General features: G+C 38.5%; 1 protein-coding gene and 1 long non-coding RNA gene across 2 annotated transcripts in view; one reads left to right on the top strand and one right to left on the bottom strand.

Annotated features, from left to right (window-relative positions):
* LOC108437999 (multidrug resistance-associated protein 1-like) overlaps positions 1 to 21,149 on the bottom strand; it is a 78,763-nt gene extending 57,614 nt beyond the window's left edge. Inside the window, exon 1 of the mRNA XM_017715471.2 lies at positions 20,805 to 21,149. Coding sequence (XP_017570960.1) covers positions 20,805 to 20,846 — 42 coding nt within the window. The 5' untranslated portion in view covers positions 20,847 to 21,149. The remainder of the gene's footprint in view (positions 1 to 20,804) is intronic.
* LOC108438000 lies at positions 434 to 5,562 on the top strand. The gene is made up of 2 exons (XR_001858662.1): positions 434 to 587; positions 4,865 to 5,562. It is a non-coding gene; the product is annotated as an uncharacterized LOC108438000 (long non-coding RNA).
* Positions 21,150 to 21,558: the final 409 nt, after the last annotated feature.

The raw sequence follows: 21,558 nt of genomic DNA, 5'->3' as shown, positions 1-21,558 counted from the left end.
ATCACAGAGACACTGAAACTGTCAAAGGTCTAGACACATCTGATTAAAAAAACATTCTACCATTCTCTTGTATTGTACTTTTTCTGTTGAGTTCCACTTATTACATTTGTTTGGTTTTATGTACTAAAAATGGTCATAATTATTTTTTTACATTACCATTTATGACCTCTCTTAATCCCATAGAATTAAACAGGCCATTTTTGTCACGCCTGTTGTTTCTGGCGCCCCCAGTCCTGCCTGCACCTGTCACTGACAGTGAACTCCTACCCACGGACTCCAACTCCCACAATGCCCTGGACTCTTGCATCACACATTCCACTGATCACATGACTCTCACCAGATCTCAGTCACCTGAATTTTAGATTACCTTCACTTGTTCCTTCCAGTATATATACTTCCTTGTTTCCAGTGTTTCCTTGCTGTACATGGTTCATTCCCTTCTTTACAAGGTGTTCCTTTTTGCTGTTTGCATTTTTTCCGTGTATGACCTCTTTTGCCCGTTTCTCCGATTGTGATTTTTGTCTCCTATATTTTTGTCTCCTATATTGATCTGCCGTGCTTCGACCCTGGACTGTCTTATCTCTCTGGTATGTTTTGCGTTGGGTTTATTTGTTTAACGTTACGATTCTGGACTGTTTTTGACTACTCTTTCTGATTTGCCCCTTTTAATAAAGCCTCAGTAGTCTATCCGTGCTTGTCTCCTCCCTGCCCAGTTGTGACAGAATACTTGGCCAAAATTCAGACAGTGGATTCAGAGGCTTTAAAGTCTGGTGTAGCTTACCAGGGCCAGTTTCTTGCTCAGCACCAGCAGATGCTTGATGGTATGGCCCACTCTATTGACTTGTTCACTTGTCAACAGAGTAGTAAGCAACAGCAGCTAACCTTGGTACTAGATTGTTTACGTGTTCTGTCTAGTAGTCTGCAGAACCTGGTCCCATCACTTCCTCCTCCCAAATGCCCACTCCAGTAACTAATACCTTGGTTTTTCCTGTATGTAAGCCTGAGGTGTATGACGGAAATCCGGAGAACCGTAGAACCATGTGGTGGTTGGGATAGTGTAGTGGTTAACACCTCTGCCTTCTACACTGTAGACTGGGGTTCAATCCCCACCTGGGCAAACACCCTACACTATACCAATAAGAGTCCTTGGGCAAGACTCCTAACACCGCCTTGGCCTACCTATGTAAAAATGATCAAATTGTAAATCGCGTCAGCCAAATAATGTAAAGGTTTTCTCGCTCAGTGTTTTTCAGCAATTCACTGCCTATCACTGATCAAGCTAAGACAGCTTTCATTGTTTCATATCTTTCTGGCAAGGCTCTAGAGTGGGCTAGTTTGGGACAACATCAACACTAAACCATACACAGATTTTTTTTGTCTATGTTTGCCAAGTTTTACCATGCTCATGACCACCAATCCAGTGGTGAGGTATTACTTACTCTTAAACAGGGAAACCGATCTGCTGCTTCTTATGCCCTTGAGTTCTGCACTATAGCTGCTGGCAGTGGCTGGAATGAACCTGCACTACTCAATGTGTTCTGGTGTGGATCAAATCCCAAAATTCAGACTGAATTAGCCCGTTGTGATGATAAACTGACCCTGGATCAACTCATATCCATGTCCATCCGTCTGGATCAGCTGTTGAGTAAATGACCCAAATAGATCCACAAGATTCACTCCTCTTCGTTGGTACCAGATAGTCCAGTGCAACTTCCTAGTTCTGCTCCGGAACTGATGCAGTGTGATGCCATTAGGCTGACCCAGGAGGAACGCCAACACCAGCTCCAAAGTCTCTGTCTGTACTGTGGGGGTCCTTGGCACGTGAAAAGCTGTGTGTGGACTACGTCCACAAACTAAAGGCGTGTGGAGTTTACTTCATGCACTAATTTGGTGAGTGTTCCCACAAAGGGGTTGGTCACCAAGTAATTTTTTATTCAAGCTTCTGTTTTCTGCCAAGTCTTTTACTGTTGCAGCTCTGATTGACTCTGAAGTAGAGGGGAACTTCATCCAAGCTGACCTCATCCATCGTCTCCAGATTCCCACTGAACCACTGCCTCAAAAACTAAAGATTCATGCCCTGGATGGACAGCCTATTGGACGCAATGCCGTCTCCCTTAGAACTACCCCAGTCAAACTCCAAACTAGTTTTTTACATACTGAAGACATTTCCTTGTTAGTGCTGTCCTCCTCTGACTATCCCCTTATTTTGGGTTTACCCTGGTTAGAGAGGCACGATCCAGTTATCTCCTGGAACCAGAGAGAAATAGTGACTTGGTCTCCTTACTGTCTAGAAAACCTCATTACCCTGTCACACATCTGTTCAATCTACCTTTGTTGAGAGCCCGAGGTCAAAACACCACTTACCATTCCAGGAGAATATGAAGACTTCTCTGAAATGTTCAGCAAGGCGAACGCCACTAAATTGCTGCCTCAACGCCCCTATGATTGCTCCATAGACCTAGTAGAGGGTGCAACTCTTCCTAAGTCCTGTATTTACCCCCTGACATGTGAAGAAGAGAAAACCATGGAAGAGTATATCGATGAGGCTTTAGCTCAGGGTTTCCTTTGCCCATCCAAATCCCCAGTAGGTTCAGGTTTCTTCTTTGTAAAGAAGAGGCATGGTGGGTTGAAGCCCTATATTGATTATTGTGGCCTCAATAATATAACCAAGAAGTTTGCTTATCCCTTGCCTCTCATCCCTGTAGCCCTAGAACAACTTAGGGGCACAACCTATTTTACAAAACTTGACCTACATAGTGTGTACAATCTAGTTCGCATTAAGAAGGGTGATGAATGGAAGACCGCATTCACCACCACTATAAGGGCATTAAAAGTAACTTGTTATGAGTTTGGTTTGGCTAAAGCCCCTTCTGTTTTCCAATCTTTCATGAATTATGTCTTTAAAGGCATGGGCCGTTTTGTAATAGTCTACATAGATGATATCCTGATTTTTTTTCCCCTGATCTACCTACCCACATCGATCATGTACGTCAGGTCCTATGTTGCCTTCTAGAGAATAACCTCTATGTAAAAGGGGAGAAATGCGAATTTCATCTCCAGAGGGTTTCTTTCCTGGGTTATGTAATCAGCTCCAATGGTGTCGTTATGAATGACGAAAAGCTGTAACTAGCTGACCTACTCCCCAGTTTGTAAAGGACCTTCAGAGGTTTCTGGGGTTCGCCAATTTCTGCCGTCGGTTTTTCTGAAATTTTAGTTCTATTGCTGTACCCCTTACTACTCTGCTGAAAGGATCACCAAAGCAGTTAAGTTGGTCAAATCAGGCTCAGGCAAGTCTTGCAAGTCCCTCAAATTAGTTTTCACCAAAGCCCCCATTCTTAGATATCCTGACCCAGAATCCCAGTTCATAGTTGAGTTCAATGCCTCGGAGTCTGGTGTTGGGGCTGTGCTCTCCCAGAGCAGTGGTTCTCCACCTAATCTTCATCCCATAGCTTTTTTTCTTGTTAATTTCCCCTGCAGAACAGAACTATGGCATTTGTGACATTAGAATTAGAAGAGTGGTGACACTGGTTGGAGGGTGCAGCTCACCTGTTTCTTGTGCTAACTGATCACAAGAATCTTGAGTATTTAAAGAATGCTAAATGTCTTAACTCCCATCAGGCTCGTTGGTCACTGTTTTTCTGCCGTTTTCGTTTCTCTATTACTTTCCATCCAGGTAGTCATAACACCAAGGCAGATGCTTTGTCCCGAGTTTTCTCTACTGTGGATGGAATCAGATACGTGCCTGAGCATATCCTACCTCCATCCATTACTGTGTACTGTATACATTGGGAACTCTTGCTAATGCTATTCGCAATCGTACTGAGGGATGTCCCCCAGGTAAACTGTACATTCCGGTACAGTTCTGTGATCACCTCATTACCTGGGCTCATTCCTCTCTCTCGCCTGGTCATCCTGGGGAGGCGTATTCATTACAGTTCATTTCCACTCGCTATTGGTGGGAAACCATGAGATTAGATGTCCATAGTTTTGTGTCCTCATGCTTAGTTTGCACACAATGTAAACTTCCTAAGACTCTTCCAGCTGGTAAGCTCATGCCACTTCCTGTACCTGAACATCCCTGGTCACACATTGCTGTAGATTTTGTTGCTGATCTCTCTCACTCTTAGGGTAACACCACTATACTCACTATAGTAGATAGGTTCTCCCAAGGAGTAAAGTTTATTCCTTTCCTATCTTTGCCCATGGCCTTTCAGATTGCCCAAGCTCTATACAACCATGTTTTCCGCCAAGATGGGGTTCGTGAGGATATTCTTTCGGACCGGGATCATCAGTTCACCTCATGTATTTGGAAAGCCTTTTTTGAACATCTAGGGGTTAATATTAGCCTCATGTTGGGTTTCCATCCCACAAGTAATGGCTTATGTGAGAGAGCCAACCAGGAACTAGGTAAGTTCCTGAGACTGTACTGTTTAAATCATTCATTCAAACACCCATCAGACTGGTCCCAGTAGTTGGTCTGGGCAGAAATGGCCCAGACTCTTTGGTAAATTCCACCTCTGGTATCACTCCAATTCAATGCATATTGAGTTACCAACCCCCATTGGCTCAATGGACAGCCATTTCCACAGAAGTTCCTGCTGTGGACGAATGGATGAGATGCAGTGAACAGGTTTGGGAGGACACCCACTAACACATCACCACTGTTTTACAGCCCTATACACCCTCCTTCCAACCAGGGGACTGGGTATGGTTGTCCACCAAGGACTTTAGGTTTGAGGGGAGTACATTGGTCCATTCTGTATTACTACTAAAGTCAATGATGTTACGTACAAGGTGGAGCTTCCTGCCCAGTATCGTGTGGCTAACTCCTTAGCTATCTCTCTCCTTAAACCTGTTGTGCCAGGTCCTCTGGATGAGGGTTCACCCGATGACTTTCCACCCACGGCAGTTGAAGTAGAGGGCTCGTCCACGTTTGCTGTGCAGGAGGTACTGGATTCCTGGAGGCGTGGTGGGACCCTTCAGTATCTTATCAACTGGGAGTGATATGGTCCCGAGGAGCATTGCTGGGTGGCTGCCAAGGACGTGCTGGATCCTGGTCTTGTCGCAGACTTCCATGCTTGCTGTCCGGATGGGCCAGCACCCAGACCTAGAGGATGCATGCTTTTGGCGATTCCTTTCCAGTTCTACTCCATGCCTGCCTGGTAATGCCCCAGACTCTTGCATCACACATTCCACTGATCACATGACTCTCACCAGATCTGTGACCTGAATTTTAGATTACCTTCACCTGTTTCTTCCAGTATATATACTTTCTTGTTTCCAGTGTTTCCTAGCTGAGTATTGTTTGTGGTTCATTCCCTTCTTTACAAGGTGTTCCTTTTTGCTGTTTGCATTTTTTCTGTGTATGACCTCTTTTGTCCATTTCTCAGATTGTGATTTTTGCCTTGTCTCCTTTATTGATCTGCCATGCTTTAACCCTGCACTGTCTTATCTCTCTGGTATGTTTTGCGTTTGGTTTATTTGGTTAACATTACGATTCTGCTGAACTGTTCTTGACTACTCTTTTGGATTTGCCCCTTTTAATAAAGCCTCAGTAATCTATCTGCACTTGTCTCCTCCCTGCCCAGTCGTGGCATTGTTACTGTATCTTTAAGACTGATATTTCGCTGTTGGAACAAAATCTCATTTCTCCAAAATGACAACTTTATAGAAGAAGGAAAACACATGCTTTACTTCTAATGTAAGTCAATGGAACCATATTTTTTCCATGTCATTTTGGACCATTTCTTTTAGTCCCTGTGTCATGAAATGTAAAGAATAATAGGTATTTTCAAATTATGCCAAATGCTAAAAAATATCAAAAGTGGAGATTCTAGGTTTTGTTCCAATATGTAAATGAGCTCTGTTCTGACTGGCTGCCTTGTATTGTGCTTTGTTCAAAAATTAGTCCAGGCTGAAAAATTCTTAACTTCAGCATGAACTGAGATTGGTTTAGTGGTAAATGTTGTTGTTGTTGTTGGTGACATTGTGCTATGTTGGTTACAGCTGTGTAACCAGATTTATTGATATTACTATGAATTATTTACTAAACTAGTTTGCAAAGGATAGCAAGAGAGAGAGAGAGAGGAGAGAGAGAGAGAAGAAAAAAACATGTAAATTGGACTAAGTGAAGAAAATGAAAAGTGGCATCTTGCCTAGCAACCTGCTTAACCACCAGTGGGTCTCCTGCAAAATACTGAGCAAAAGCCAGTGCGCTGACGGCTTTGCTATCAGCGGGCTGACAGTGGTATGCTGTCCTCTTGCTATATGGGGCCGGTGTCATGGGGAAATAAAAACACATTTTCTGCAATTTTTTTTGTAGTAAGAGGTGTTGATGTAGTATGTAAACACTTTTAAAATGTAAAAAAAATCCCATAGACTCAGTCCATGCAGGCTGGTGTTTTTTGAGATCACAATGAATTTGACTGTTTTTGCTGCTTAGATAGACTGAATGGGTTGAGTCTATGGGATTTTACTGAAACTTATTTATTAAGTATTTACATACTACATCAACACCTTTGCTTAAAAATGCAGAAAATTACACCTCTGTTGGCCCACTGATGGCAAAGCTGTCAGCCCACTGGCTTTTTGCTTAGCATTTTCCAGGTGGTCCACTGGTGGTTAAGCAGATTGCTAGACAAAGTGTCTCTTCATTGCTCATTTTCCACTCACAGTACAATTTATGTGTTTTGTCTTTTCTCTCTTGCTATCCTTTGTAAACTACTTTAGTAAATCATTTTCACAGTAATATCAATAAATCTGGTTATACAGCTGTAACTAATCTAGCAGTCAGCAACATTTGCAACTAAATCATTCTATATGAGGCCTAGTCATTTGGTTTTCTCCTCTTACTTATTTATAACAATCGTCTTAGTTTATTTTCCAAAACAAAGTGAGTGCATTTAAAATTTGTAAGTAGAAATTAAACTTGTTGACTAGATCAGAGTTTACAGTACATACTGTTTGTAGATATAGGTCATACATATTCCACCTTTTGGTATACAGAACATTTCATAAATTTACCTTGTTATCTGTAAAACTGTGCATTTCATAACAAATTCTGTATTATGAGTAAAGAGGTTTTTGTCTGGCAGTGTAGTATGGTATAAACTTGGATTCAGCAAAAACTCATATGTGAAATATAAATGGGTCACTTAATGTGTTACAACAGTTGTAATTGTAATCAGTCATCAGCATCTCTACATCATTCTGTAATTTATTAATCTAGATTAATAAATGCATGAAATGCATGTGCTGGAGTTTTCAGCAGGGATCTTTTACCCTCTCTTCCCCACCGGCCTTATATAAACACACACATGAAAGTTATCACACACAGTTAATTGTGAAACTTTATTATTATTATTTATTATTATTATTATTATTATTATTATTATTATTATTATTATTATTATTATTATTATTATTATTATTATCATCATCATTATCATCATCTTTTGTTCTTTTTACTGTTCGTGTTAGATGAGTTAGTAGTGTTAGCTCTAAGGCTAATCAAACTGCAGCTGCCCACAAGTTGCTCATAAACCACCTCACTAATTTGTATATTTTTGATACAGATCAGTGTACAGCACTGTACTATGGTGAGAATATAATGATCTGATATAATGTTCACATTTGTAGTTCACCCCAGTTAGTAAAATATGTCTGGCTCACTTGTAGACCACATCCTTGCTTTGTTCTGGCCCAATATACAGCTGGGTCCTCGGCCCAGATCTTCCCAACGTACTGTAAAGTGAGTAGAACTAAAGGACATAGCCCAAATTTGGCCCATTCTGGTCCACAACATTCACACCAGAATTGTCCCATGAATGTAGACATGAGGCAAAACTCTATGAAGCTCTTCAGGATCTGGCCCTGTTCTGGCCTGCGTGCCTAGCATTTACCCAGTAGACAACCAACAGTCATATAGGAAAGCCAGAATTGACCTAAAACTGTCTGCTATCTCGGACTGTATATGATATTCAAGTTAGCCTTCTTGCTAACTGCTATGTTAGCTTCTTGGCTCACTGCAGCTACACCCAAGTCACCCTTATCCTTTTTTTAGTACAACTCTGTGCAGCACTGTACTCTGACAAGTATCTGATATAATTATTTCACTTTTGTATCATTACTATTTAAGGTCTGCGAGTTAGCCAGCTTGCTAACTGCAGCAGCACACAAGTCACACTGCTACTGCCAAACATGCTAGTTAGTTTTTAATGTAGCCCTGTACTCTGGTGAGTATGTAGTTATCAGAAATAACTGTTCACTTTTGTTTTTTTACTTTCTATAGTGAGTTAGTAGCTTGCTAACTGCTATCCCTGCTTGAAAAAATTTCAAAGACCTGCATATGATGTGTTTTGGAAGCTGGTATTCTGGTCAACCAGCATGACCATTCTTGGGGAACCAGCTAAACCAGAATCAGACCAGTACTCAAATAATGTAAACAAGCGTAAATTAGCTTAGACTAGCGTGGTCTGTGCTGTTCTTTCAGCAGCATTGTTAACTTCTTGGCTAACAACAACTGCACACCAGTTTCCTCACTGCTGCCAATCAGTAATCTTCATTCTTTGGTAATACTCAGTAGCACTGTACTCCCATAAGTATAACTGCTTGATATAATCATTTCACTTTTGTGTTACTGTTTATGGATAGCAAATTAACTAGCAACATAGAGGGCTTTTTATTACCAGGTGTTCATATCACTTCAGCTCACCACAGAAAGGTGTCTCACTTTATCTTTGTCATAGTTGTGAAGATTGAAATTTGAGGATGTGTCCAGAACTGTTGGAGGACCAAACACACAACAATGTGGGAGTCCGGATTGAATAAAGTGCATAAATAATTTGTGGAAAAATTCCTTCAGTCATCAGAGCACAGTAACATCAGCTCACGTCAACAGTGATAAATCGATGGATGGTGAAAATAACTGTAACCAAAATGCTGGATTAGCCATGTTGAAACCACTTGTTAACAATAAACTGGTTAGCAAAAAGCTAAACACACACACATGCCAACAGGGGGCACATTGAGCCGCTGTAGACGCTTTACACAAACACCAACTTGAGGGAACCGCCATCTACTCCCTGCTGAGCCCTTGCTCTCTCAGATACTGACATACTTTTGAGTGAGAAGAAAACTATTCCACTGAAAGCAGCTGCAGCAGCAACTTTAAAGAGCAAACTGCGTTCAGTCTAATGTTAGTCAGCCGCGCTGAAATGCTGACAAACCACTGTAACTAAGATAAAGTTGTCTTTGCTTGAAGCTCTACTCATCATTGCTTGTATTGTTTTTGCTTTAGCAGATACAGCGACTGCAATGACTACTTCCAGCAGAAAAAATGCAGAGATGTGAAAAGAGCCTACATTTCACAAGGCAACACAACCTGCAAACGCCTAGTGTGACTATGGCTTTGGGTTCAGTTGGTACCAATCTGGAGCATGTACCAAAAACCATAAAACTGGACCCTTCAGTTTTATGGTTTTTGGTACTGGATTGGACTGATGACCAATGAAAAAAAGCTAAATTAAATTTTTTGTAGTGCCAAAGATTCCAGTACTTTGTGCAGTGAAAAAATGTCTCAAATTAAACCAAACTGAATGGAGGGAGAAAATTTTTGATTCCCCCCATAAACACAGCACACCAACCAGACATTTCTGTTTGTTGCTGTTTGTTGGTGCTGGTCAGTGTGCGCTGGCCTATGAAAAAGACTGATATTTCTTTACCGTCTAGGTGTTTCAAAATTTTAACTGATACTGCAGTATAACATAAAAGTCACATACAACAAAAAACACATGTTATATACTGTAAATGTGAGTCACCTCACATTACACCAGTTATAACTGTGTAATTGGTCATTAGCATCTCTGAAATGACACATTCTGCAATTTATTAGTCTGATCACTCTTGCTGTTTGGTGGAAAGACGCTTTAACTCTCACTTTAATAGCTGTTTATGTGTGTTTGCTATATTCAGCCTTTTTGAGTAAAGTAAGTATTCTCTGAGCAGCAGTTTGTAGCAGTAAAATGTGATATAACAGTCACTCAGGTGTGAAGTATAGCTCCCACAGCAAAGACAGGCTTTTCTCCACATCAGCATGCCCACATCAAATGCCCACCCACTTCACAGCGGGTGATTCTGGGCCACTTCTTCTTTATGAATAAAAACATTCCACTGGATGGAAAGTTCAGCCATTTGTGTAATGCCACCTGGCAGCTGCTGGCATGACATCAACCACAGCACCACAGTCTGATATCATTTACTGTAAAATTCCTCTCTTTCACTTTCTATTCCCACAACTTTCTATTCCCACAACGTGCACTGCCTGTGGAAGAAGTAGCTTCGCCTCGCCTTCTTTCGCAATCGCAATTTTCTCACTGCTTTTAAATATACCAAAATAATACGCTAAAGGTTTATAATCATTCAGCAGCTCATCCATCCATCTTCATCGCAGTGTCTTTCCTGGTTTGAAGAGCAGGTTTTAAATAATGATCTGACAGCTTTCTTCACTAAACTGTTATTAAAAGCTCATGTTGAAGCTCTTTTGGTCCAAAAGTGCTTTAAACATCTGAAAGGTTTAAGCGCAGACATCATAACAAGGGGATGCAATGTGTACCTTCAGTCTGGTAAAGAGAAATGACAAAATCTAAGCAAAATCTAAGCTTTTTTATTTAATTTCATGGTTTAATTTGTTGCAAAAGGTATGCTCATTTGTATTAAAAAACATTATATTAGATAAGCCGAGGATATGGCACTTTTCTGGCCATATATTTCTGTCCATGATTTTGAGTCCAAATGTGTTAAATAAGCTGCAGGTCCTCATCCGGGAGTAAAATCTGCATGTAGTTTTTTTTCTTCTCTTTTTCATGATTTAGGTTATGAAAAGCTCAATAATAAGCTGATTGTACATAATTTATTGTAGATACTGAATAATTCATAGCAGATGCTGAATAATTCATAGTAGTTACTGAATAATGTATAGTAGTTAATAATTTACAGTAGATGATGATGATGGTGATGATGATGATGATGAACCTTTGTTGTCACTAGTCACAAGTACCAGCGAAATGGCCATCAATACTGAAATGATTCAGATACTGAACAATTTATAGTAGTTACTTAATAATTCACAGTAGACACTGAATAATTTATAGTAGTTGCTTAATAATTCACAGTAGATACTGAATACATTGAAGTAGGTACTGAATAATTCATAGCAGATACTGAATAATTCATAGTAGAGTCTGAGTACACTGATATGTAATATACTCAATATTAAAAGTTAATATTAAATAATTAATCATAGTTACTGAATAATACATTGTAGATTTTGAATAATAAATGTAAATACTGAGTAATTAATTGCATAGAACAATCCAAAAGTCTTAAAACTGACTAACAATTGAAAAATAAGTATTTAAGTCTTCAAGAGGTTTAATGACATTCAGTATTTACAGGACCTACAAACAGTAAATGCCTGTGTATTTGCCTTTGTGGCCTTAAATCTGGGGACAGTACAAAGTCATGAAGCGTAAACCTCACTAACCAAGTCTGCCTTTCAGCTGAATCATGATGAGACTGAAGACACTGAAGATAGTCAGTGAATTGTAAAACATGAATTATAAAAATCCCCAAAACATAGAACACTGTCTTTTTCTGAAGGTCACTGAAATTTAATGAAAGCCTGAAACTCACGCTTGCTTTGGCCGTTTTAGGCACTGTATTTATGCAATAAAGAAAGTTAAACAAATCGTGGAATGGCACGGAGTTTTTACTGGAACGAAAGGCAGCTAAAAGTTGCTGAACTAGCTTTTAGAGCTGTTGAGTCATCTCAGATTAGGTCACACACGCTGACCAGCCGGTCTGTGACCCAGAACTGTGCCTTCTGCATGAAACAGAGCCAATAACCATCAAACAAGGCCCTCTCAGGTGAAGTATCTGTGTCAAGGTTAAAGCAGCTAACAAATAAAGCATATAGCTGACCAACCTGTTCAACAGAGGTGCTAACTGCATGCCTAAGTCCCTCTTGCCTCAAACTGTACAGAGTTGTTAATTCATCTCTAAAAGACTTGATTATGTAGTTTCTGACACTGCATGACTCCCTGTTATCTATAACATGGACTAAAGTACAGATAACATTCTGACTTCAAGCTGCTGTTACTGTCTTTAGCTATGCTAATGCACTTTAGATAATGTTTAAGATAACAGTGAGTTATACAGAGTCAGAAACCACATAATCAAGTTTATTAGAGATACTGAACAGCTCCACTCAGTCTGAGGCAGGCGTGATTTAGGCATGTAGTTAGCATTATGCTAATTAATGAGTATAAATGTATTGCATTGTGCATTAGCATGCGGTTAACTGCATAGCTAAAAGATTACACTTGCCTCAAGACTATTAGAGATTACTTCACAGTGCCTCACAGTTTGAGGCAAGTGGGATTTAGGCATGCAGTTAGGAACAAGCTAATTATGCTAATTAATGAGCTATAAACTTATAGCATTGTGCATTAGCATGAGGCTAGCAGCATACCTAAAACATTACACTTGCCTCAAACCTCTGACACTGTGTTACTGTTATCTATAAACATCAACAAAATACCAAAAGTTGAGATGTTACTGTTTTAGCATTGCTAATGCACTTTAGCCCATGTTTATAGATAACAGTGTTAAAAACCACACAATCAAGTCTATTAGAGATACTGAACACCTCCACAGAGTTTGTGGCAAGAGTGATTTAGGCATGCAGTTAACACCATTCTACCTATGCTAACTAATAGGGTATTAGATTCTGGTGGTCAACCAGCATACCAGCATCCAAAACACAAAACATGCTGGTTTTGCTGGTTGTTTTTAGCATGGTAGCCTTGTGGCTCCAGTGACGAACCAAAGAAGCAAACTTTAGATACCAGACATATCTTTTCTGATCGACTACAGTGGTGTTGAGGTCTGGAATCTGGGGTGGTCAGTCCATTGTTCAGCTTCTTTGTTTGATGTGTCCATCTCCTTTTGTGAGTGAGGTTCTTCTTGAACAGCTACACATCCTTTCAGACCCATAGCACTGAGTCGTCTTCTCACAATGGAAGGATGGACAGAAACACCTGTGGATGTTTTCAGATCTGAAGTAGCTTGATTTTCTCCTGTTGCTCAAAAATGAAAGCTTTAAGTGCTGTTTATCTGATGGGGGCAGTTTTGGTGTCCAGGTCTTCCAGGTGATTGTTAGGAGGCCCATTTTCTCTGTAGCTTTTAATCAGTTTTTTTTTTAACTCCCGTTTTGGACCCTCTTATTATTTTTTTACTGTCTCCTTGACATTTCCTTTACCAACTGTCCAAATCCATGTCATTGTATTAGTTCATCTGAACTGCCCCTCCAAATAGACGAGAGCCTGTTTGTCTTTAGGTGCTTTGGGCAGCTGCAGAATTCTGAGAAATACTGCATGCAGGTTTGAAGAAGTTTTGCTGGCTGGGCTTCAGTGCTGCTCAGTGATATTAGTCATATGATTGACTTCATATAAAGCATAGCAGAGAGAGACAGAGGAGACCACGAGCTTCTGGCACGCAAACATGCTCTGTAGGTCTGTTTGCTTAGTGCTGTGGTCTAAGGTGAACGAGGACAACTATCCTCAGTGCTCCAAAACCAACCTGCACTAAAACGAGCGGTTCTGAGAAAAATCTAATTCACCCAGTTTTCCCCCTCATCTCAAATGTAAAAATTCAGCTGAGACATATCTGGCATTTATAGTGCTTTTTTAGGTTTAGCACTGGAACTATTAGGCTAATGTAGCTAACAATTAGCATAAAGGCATGAAGTTAACACCTAGCTAATTATTATGTAAATGATTGATACTCACCTCAAACTGTGTAATGTTCAGTATCTCTAATAGACATAATTACCTGATTTATGATGCTGTATGACTCACTGTCATCTATACATTTTGATCTATAAATATAAAGTACATTAGCATAGCTAAAAACAGTAGCAGCAGTCATCTTGAGACCTGAAACTTGTCTGTATTTTGTTCCCGTTTACAAATAACAGTAACAGGGTGTCAGATGTTTGTGGTAAGTGTAATGTTTTAGCTATGCAGCTAGCATCACATTATTGCACAATGCTATAAGTTTATATCCCATTAATTAGTATAATTAAATTAACGGGATGCTAGCTGCATGCCTAAATCACACTTGCCTCAAACTGTGTGAAGTTGTAATCCCTAATAGTCCTGAGGCAAGTGTAATGTCTTAGGTAGCTAGTAGCTAGCATGCTAGCATTGTGCAATGCTATAAGTTTATATCTTATTAATTAGCATGATTAACATAGTGTATGCCTAAATCACACTTGCCTCAAACTGTGTGGCGTTGTAAAATAATCTCTAATAGTTTTGAGGCAGGACTAATGTTTTGCAGCTAGCGTCATGCTAGTGCACAATGCTGTATGTTTATATCTCATTAGTTAGGATAATTAGCTTGTTGCTAGCTGCCTCAAACTGCATGAAGTTGTAATCTCTATTTAACTTGACTAGCATAACTGAAAACAGTATCAGCTTCCAAATTGGTCTGAATGTTCATACTGCTGTCTATTTTAAACTGTAAGTTTCATTGCAAAGGGATGTTTAACTGAATTAGTACATTGAATAAAAATCATTATAGTGATAATATCAAATCCCGGAAATCTAAATATTGTGTGTTAAGAAAAATGTCTTACAGTATTGTGATGTTTTCCATATCGCTTGTCTCCTCACACGCAAATCGCTTTTGTTTGAAATAACCTAAAATCTCTTTCTGAATTTTCTGAAACTGCCCTGCTGGAAAAAATCCTAAAAAACATGAAAAGGTTCTGCTGGTTCCTGATAGTGTCTAATAGTAAATGCTTCTAATAACTAATAGCTAATGGTTCTAATAGTCTTCTTTCAGCAGAGCATTGCAATAATTAAGAGGTTAAGATGTAAGCAGAGTGGCTCAAAGTGGTGGTGATAGGAACCAGACGTTCCCCTCTAAAAGCTCCCTCACAGAGAGTGGTTATGAATTCACTACCTGACTGAGGTACTGTTTTATTATAGTTTTGAGAAGATTTTGGCCTTAAACTCCATTCAAGGTGGAGGGATACATAATATGCAGGGTGATGTGAGGCAGAATAGTCCCCAAAGAAAACATACCACTATTTTCCATCATCAATCTTCCATATAAACTCAGAAGACATGTGTGGGTTCACTGGTGGTTTAGGATAGTAAACAGATAGTAAAAAGCCTTTTAGACATTTGCGGCCCTGTTTCCTGTCACTGTTACTACCTCAACACGATGTAAGGCTGGTGTGATTAAGTCCTTTCATACTACATAGCAACATATTGTATAGAGCGAATCAGGACAGTGATTGTGCTCTTCTGTCAGTGTGGGAGTCCAGTTTGCAGTGTGTTGCTATTTTTGAGATTACTGAGATTAGAAATTCCTGGAACCTAGTTTGGTTCTAAAAGGTTTGGAGTCCCACCGATTACGGCCTTCACTGCTCTGCTGATTTTACCTCACAATGCTTCTCTGACCTGTAGAAACCTGGTGTCCCCTACACTTCTCAGAAATAAACAAAAAACAACACAACCCAGAGGGCTCGATCGATGACATCACGCTGGACAGGCCGTACCACTCGCAACACTACAACCTCCACCTTTCACCCACATGGTGAAATGTTCTGCTGCAGTGAAGACTCCAGTGGTGTAATCCCACACCGTCCACCACCTTGCTTGATTTCTATATTAAGTAAGCCTTTATGGCTCTAAAGGTTTAGTTGCTCATGAAACAGCTCTGTGCTAATCCTTCATGTTGATCAACCCCTTAAATGGACACCAGCAGATCAAAAGTTTCACTTACACACTTACAACGTACATTACCTACAAACAAACTCAGCTAGTTTGCACTGCAGTCCATGTAGTTACTGAATAATCATTTAGTAAGTAATAATCCTGGGATTTTAAGTGGTTAAAGTATCTTCATGTCACGAAGAGCAGGTTGTTAAAAGCACATATTGGCCCAAAGGTATTTTAAACACTTGAAATGTTTGAGTGCTGATGAGTGCTGACAGCACAACAAGGGAAAAATGCGCATAGCCTTTGGCTGCATTGCCAATTTCAACCTTTTAGCAGCTGTTTTCCATGTTTTTACAAAAACAAATGAATCTAAACAGCTTTACAGGTGCTCATTTATGACCAACATCACTGAAAAGTTAGCTGGGTGTCCCTAAACTTTCCATGGCCAGTGTGCACATCTAAAGAGAAGTGAGTAGCTGTTAATCTCTCATTTTTTAACCTGATTTTTGAAGATGGGGTCACACTGAAGGAATCATTGAGGGATGCGTGGCTAAAGTATAGTGAGATTTCTGAGGCCTGCCATGTGTCTCAATTGAAATATGTACAGTCATGTGCCAGAGTTTGAAGACCCTCGGTCAGACTACTAGTGAAAATAAGTCAACAGATCCTGTCCACACTTAGCTGAGCCAACGTGTATTTATTTACTGAATTTAACAAATTAAAAAAAAGAATAAAGCATAAAAATATGGCTTTGGTATGGAAGTCTGGAGAGGTCATGAGAAAGTTATAATTTTCTGGATCATTATCTTGAGAAAATGAGTTAATTATCTTGTTATCTCGAGATAACAATCTGGAGAGGCCATGAGGTAGTTATAATTTTTTGAGACGATTAGTTAATTATCTTGTTAGAGAAACTGTGTTCTCTGTAGAGGATGTGTTCACTTATTTACAGTCAACAAATCAACAAATCATGAAATTTTTACTTATGCAAACTTATGCACATGACTAGTGGGAGTGTTGTTCACAGTGTGAACTCTAGCGGGTTGTAGTATGTTAATGCTAGTGTAATGAAAAGAGTAGCTGCTCTCAATAGCTGATGTTGTCAAAAAGATGCATCAACTCCTTAAATGGGTGCAAACTTTTACTACACACTTCTATAACCTGAATAACCAGTTTAAGAGTGTATAATGTATAGTGTATAGTGTGAGAGTATAATGTAAATTATGTAGTGTAAGAGTGTGTTGTACATGCATATTGTAAGAGTGTAGTGTATATTGTACAGTGTAAGAGTACAGTACATAGAGCAAGGGCAAGTATATAGTGTAAGAGTGTATAGTGCATTTTGTATAGAGTATACAGTATCATGCAAGAGTATAGTGCATGACATATAGGATAAAAGTATTGTGTAAGATTGTAGTGTATAGCGTAATAGTATGATGTATATTGTATAGTGAAAGAGTGTAGTGTATAGTGTAAGAGTATAATGTAAATTTCATGGTGTAAAAATGTAGTGTATACTGTATAATGTAAGTGTACAGTGCATAGAGTTTAGGGTAACAGTACAATGTGTGGTGTAAGTGTATCATGTATGTTGTGTAGTGTGAGTGTATAGCATATATTGTAAAGGGTAAGTGTATTGTAAAGTGTAAGAGTGTAGTGTATATTGTATAATGTAAGAGCACAGGGTATATGTTTTAGTGTAAGATTATAGTGTATATTGTATAGGGCAAGATTATAGTATATTGTGTAGTGTAAGAGTATAGTATATATCATATAGGGTAAGATTAGCATTAGAGTATTCTGTATATTGTATGTGGTAAGATTATAGTGTACATTGTATAGTGTAAGAGTATAGTGTATGTTATATAGGGTAGGATTATAGTGTGTATTGTACAGGGTAAGAGTGTAGTGTATGTTATGTATTGTAAGTGTATTGTGTGTACTGTACAGGGTGTGAGTGTATACTGTATAGAGTTTAAGAGTATAATGTATAGAGTCATAGTAAAGTATATTGTCCAGTGTGAGAGTACAGCATATACTGTATAGTGTAAGAGTATAGTGTGTAGAGTGAGAGTATAGTGTATATTGTATAGTGTAAGAGTATATTGTACATTGTATAGTGTAGTAGTACAGTGATCATTGTATAGTTTAAGAGCATAGTGTATATTGTGTAGTATATTGTATAGTGTAAGAGTATAGTGCATATTGTAGAGTGTAATAGTATAGTGATTATTGTATAGTGTGAGAGTATACTGTGTATTGTACAGTGAAAGAATATAGTGTATATTGTATAGTGTGCGAGTGTAGTGTATATTGTATAGTGTGAAAGCATAATGTTTATTGTGTAGTGTGAGAATATATACTATATTGTGAAGTGTAAGAGAATAGTGTATATTGTATAGTGTGAGTGTATAGTGAATATTGTATAATGTAAGAGCACAGTGTATGTGGTTTAGTGTAAAATTATAGTGCATATTGTATAGGGCAAGATTATAGTATATTGTGTAAGAGTATAGTAAATATCATAGAGGGTAAGATTAGCATTAGAGTATGGCGTATATTGTATGGGGTAAGATTAAAGTGTACATTGTATAGAGTAAGAATGTAGTGTAAGAGTATAGTGTATATTGTGTAGTGTAAGAGTATGGTGTTTACTGTATAGTGTGTGAGTGTATAATTTACAGAGTTTAAGAGTATATTGTATAGAGTCAAAGTAAAGTGTATATTGTGCAGTGTGAGAGTGTAGGGTATATTGTATAGTGTACACGTATAGTGTATATTATGTGGTGTAAGAGTATAGTGTATATTTGATTGTGTGAGAGTATAGTGCATATCGTATCATAAGAGTCTATAGGGTATATTGTATAGTGTGAGTGCATAGTGTATATTGTATAGTGTGAGAATATAGTGTATGTTGTATTTTGTGAGAGTATAGTGTATATTGTATAGTGTAAGTGTATAGTGTACATTGTATTGTGTGAGAGTATAGTGTATATTATATAGTGTAAGAATATAGGAAAATAGGGGATATTGTATTGTGTGAGAGTATAGTGTATATTGTATAGTGTGAGAGTATATGGTATATTGTATAGGTTAAGAGTATAGCGTATATTGTATTGGGTGAGAGTATAGAGTATATTGTATTGTGTAAGAGTATAGTGTATATTGTGTTGTATGAGAGTATAGGGTATATTGTTTAGTGTAAGAGTATAGTGTATATTGTATAGTGTGAGAGTATATGGTATATTGTATAGTGTAAGAGTATAGCGTATATTGTATTGGGTGAGAGTATAGTGTATATTGTGTTGTATGAGAGTATAGGGTATATTGTTTCGTGTAAGAGTATAGTGTATATTGTATTGTGTGAGAGTATATGGTATATTGTATAGGTTAAGAGTATAGCGTATATTGTATTGGGTGAGAGTATAGAGTATATTGTATTGTGTAAGAGTATAGTGTATATTGTGTTGTATGAGAGTATAGGGTATATTGTTTAGTGTAAGAGTATAGTGTATATTGTGTTGTATGAGAGTATAGGGTATATTGTTTAGTGTAAGAGTATAGTGTATATTGTATAGTGTGAGAGTATATGGTATATTGTATAGTGTAAGAGTATAGCGTATATTGTATTGGGTGAGAGTATAGTGTATATTGTGTTGTATGAGAGTATAGGGTATATTGTTTCGTGTAAGAGTATAGTGTATATTGTATTGTGTAAGAGTATAGTGTATATTGTGTTGTATGAGAGTATAGGGTATATTGTTTAGTGTAAGAGTATAGTGTATATTGTACTGTGTGTGAGAGTATAAGGTATATTGTATAGTGTAAGAGTATAGCGTATATTGTATTGGGTGAGAGTATAGAGTATATTGTATTGTGTAAGAGTATAGTGTATATTGTGTTGTATGAGAGTATAGGGTATATTGTTTAGTGTAAGAGTATAGTGTATATTGTATAGTGTACGAGTATAGTGTATATTATGTGGTGTAAGAGTATAGTATATATTTTTTTGTGTGAGAGTATAGTGTATATTGTATAGTGTGAGTCTATAGGATATATTGTATAGTGTGAGTTTATAGTGTATATTGTATAGTGTGACTATATATTGTATATTGTATTGTGTGAGAGTATAGTGTATATTGTATAGTGTGAGTTTATAGTGTATATTGTATAGTGTGACTATATAGTGTATATTGTATTGTGTGAGAGTATAGTGTATATTGTATAGTGTAAAGTTCCCAAACTGAGATGCAGGGTGTGTTTTTCTGTCGAATCTCCTACGAATCACACTCCTGCTGTGATTGCTGCTGCACAATTGATCTGTGAGTAAATGTCTGCAAACACATGAGGCTGTTTTCACACTGACAGCTGAAAACCTGCAAATAAGTAGACTGTGGGGGTCAGAGAGTCACAGTAGGTTTGTTTGAGGCTGCACAAGCATCCATCTCCACTTCATTAGCAATATAGGTTGGTAAAATAAATAGCAGGAGTATCAGGTTCAGCAGACTCACAGACACTGCAGTGAATCACTGGATGAGAAATTCATGACTCACAGAAACAGGCAGTTAAAAACACAGTGATCTCTTCCAGGAATCAAACACACACACACACACACACACACACACACATACACACATATACATATTACCTAACCAAGCATCAATTAGTATGTTACTTCCATTATGCAAAACCTATATCAATAACATTTCATACAACTTTAACCTGTAGGCTTATTATATTATTGTGCAGACATAATATTAATATTAAGGCTTATTATCCATTAAATAGCCTGAATTCTTCAGTATCTGCTTTGCTTTGTTCAGTATCTATACATTTATCCAGCATTGAATATGAATTATTTGTGGTCTACTTTTAAAATAACATGCTTAGAGTTTAAGGGGTTACATTACTGGTGTGATTTCAGTATTCAGTATTTTTCTGAGTTGTACTAAAGTTATTATGATCTGCTCACTGCAAAAACATGAAAAATCTCTGTGCATCTCTGTAACTCACCCAGAGAGGGTCCAGGCCGCTGAGGGTGCAGAGGTCATCCATCCAGACTCCTTCTTTTCTCCTGCTGCCTGCTCTTCTCCACTTTACACACTTTCCTCTTTAATGTACTCAACTTTTCTCCACTGAATCCACTGAACAGCAGCTCTGAGTCTGAATCTGCCCGAATCAGTCTGAATCAGTCTCTATGGGTTTATTAGTTTCAGTTCCACAACTGAGATTCTCTCTCTCTCTCTCTCTCTCTCTCTCTCTCTTTCTCTTTCTCTGAGATCGGGTTGGTGCTGCTGTCCTGTTTAAGACTGTCTCTCTCTCCTCCTTTTTCTGAAGGTGGGTGCAAGTTTGCCCCTTTTGGACCACCTCTCTCTCTCTCTCTCTCTCTCTCTCTCTCTCTCTCCCACTCTCTCTTTTATTTTTCCTCTCTCTTTCTCCTTTTCCTTTTCTTCTTTTACTCTCCCTCCTTCTAATTCTTGGTCTCTTTATATTTTTCTCATTGCACTCTCTCTCCTTCTGTTTGTTTTCTTCCCCTCTCGCTATTTCTTTCTCTATTCTCTCCGCTGTTTGCTTTCTCTTCTTCTGTTTCTCTTATCTGTCTTTTTTCTTTTTATTTCTCTCATTTAACTCTATCATTCTCCTTCTGTTTGTTCTCTCTCTCTCTCTCTCTCTCTCACGTGTGCCAGAGGCCACTACACCACAAACACAGTCAAAGCCACACCCACACCCTGCTCAAACTTTCGGATTCAGCCTCTCTCTCTATCTC

The sequence above is a fragment of the Pygocentrus nattereri genome, chromosome 14 (assembly GCF_015220715.1).
Source record: "Pygocentrus nattereri isolate fPygNat1 chromosome 14, fPygNat1.pri, whole genome shotgun sequence".
Lineage (NCBI taxonomy): Eukaryota > Metazoa > Chordata > Actinopteri > Characiformes > Serrasalmidae > Pygocentrus > Pygocentrus nattereri.
Note: the sequence above shows the minus strand (reverse complement) of the source record. Positions and strands in the feature narration are given on the sequence as shown.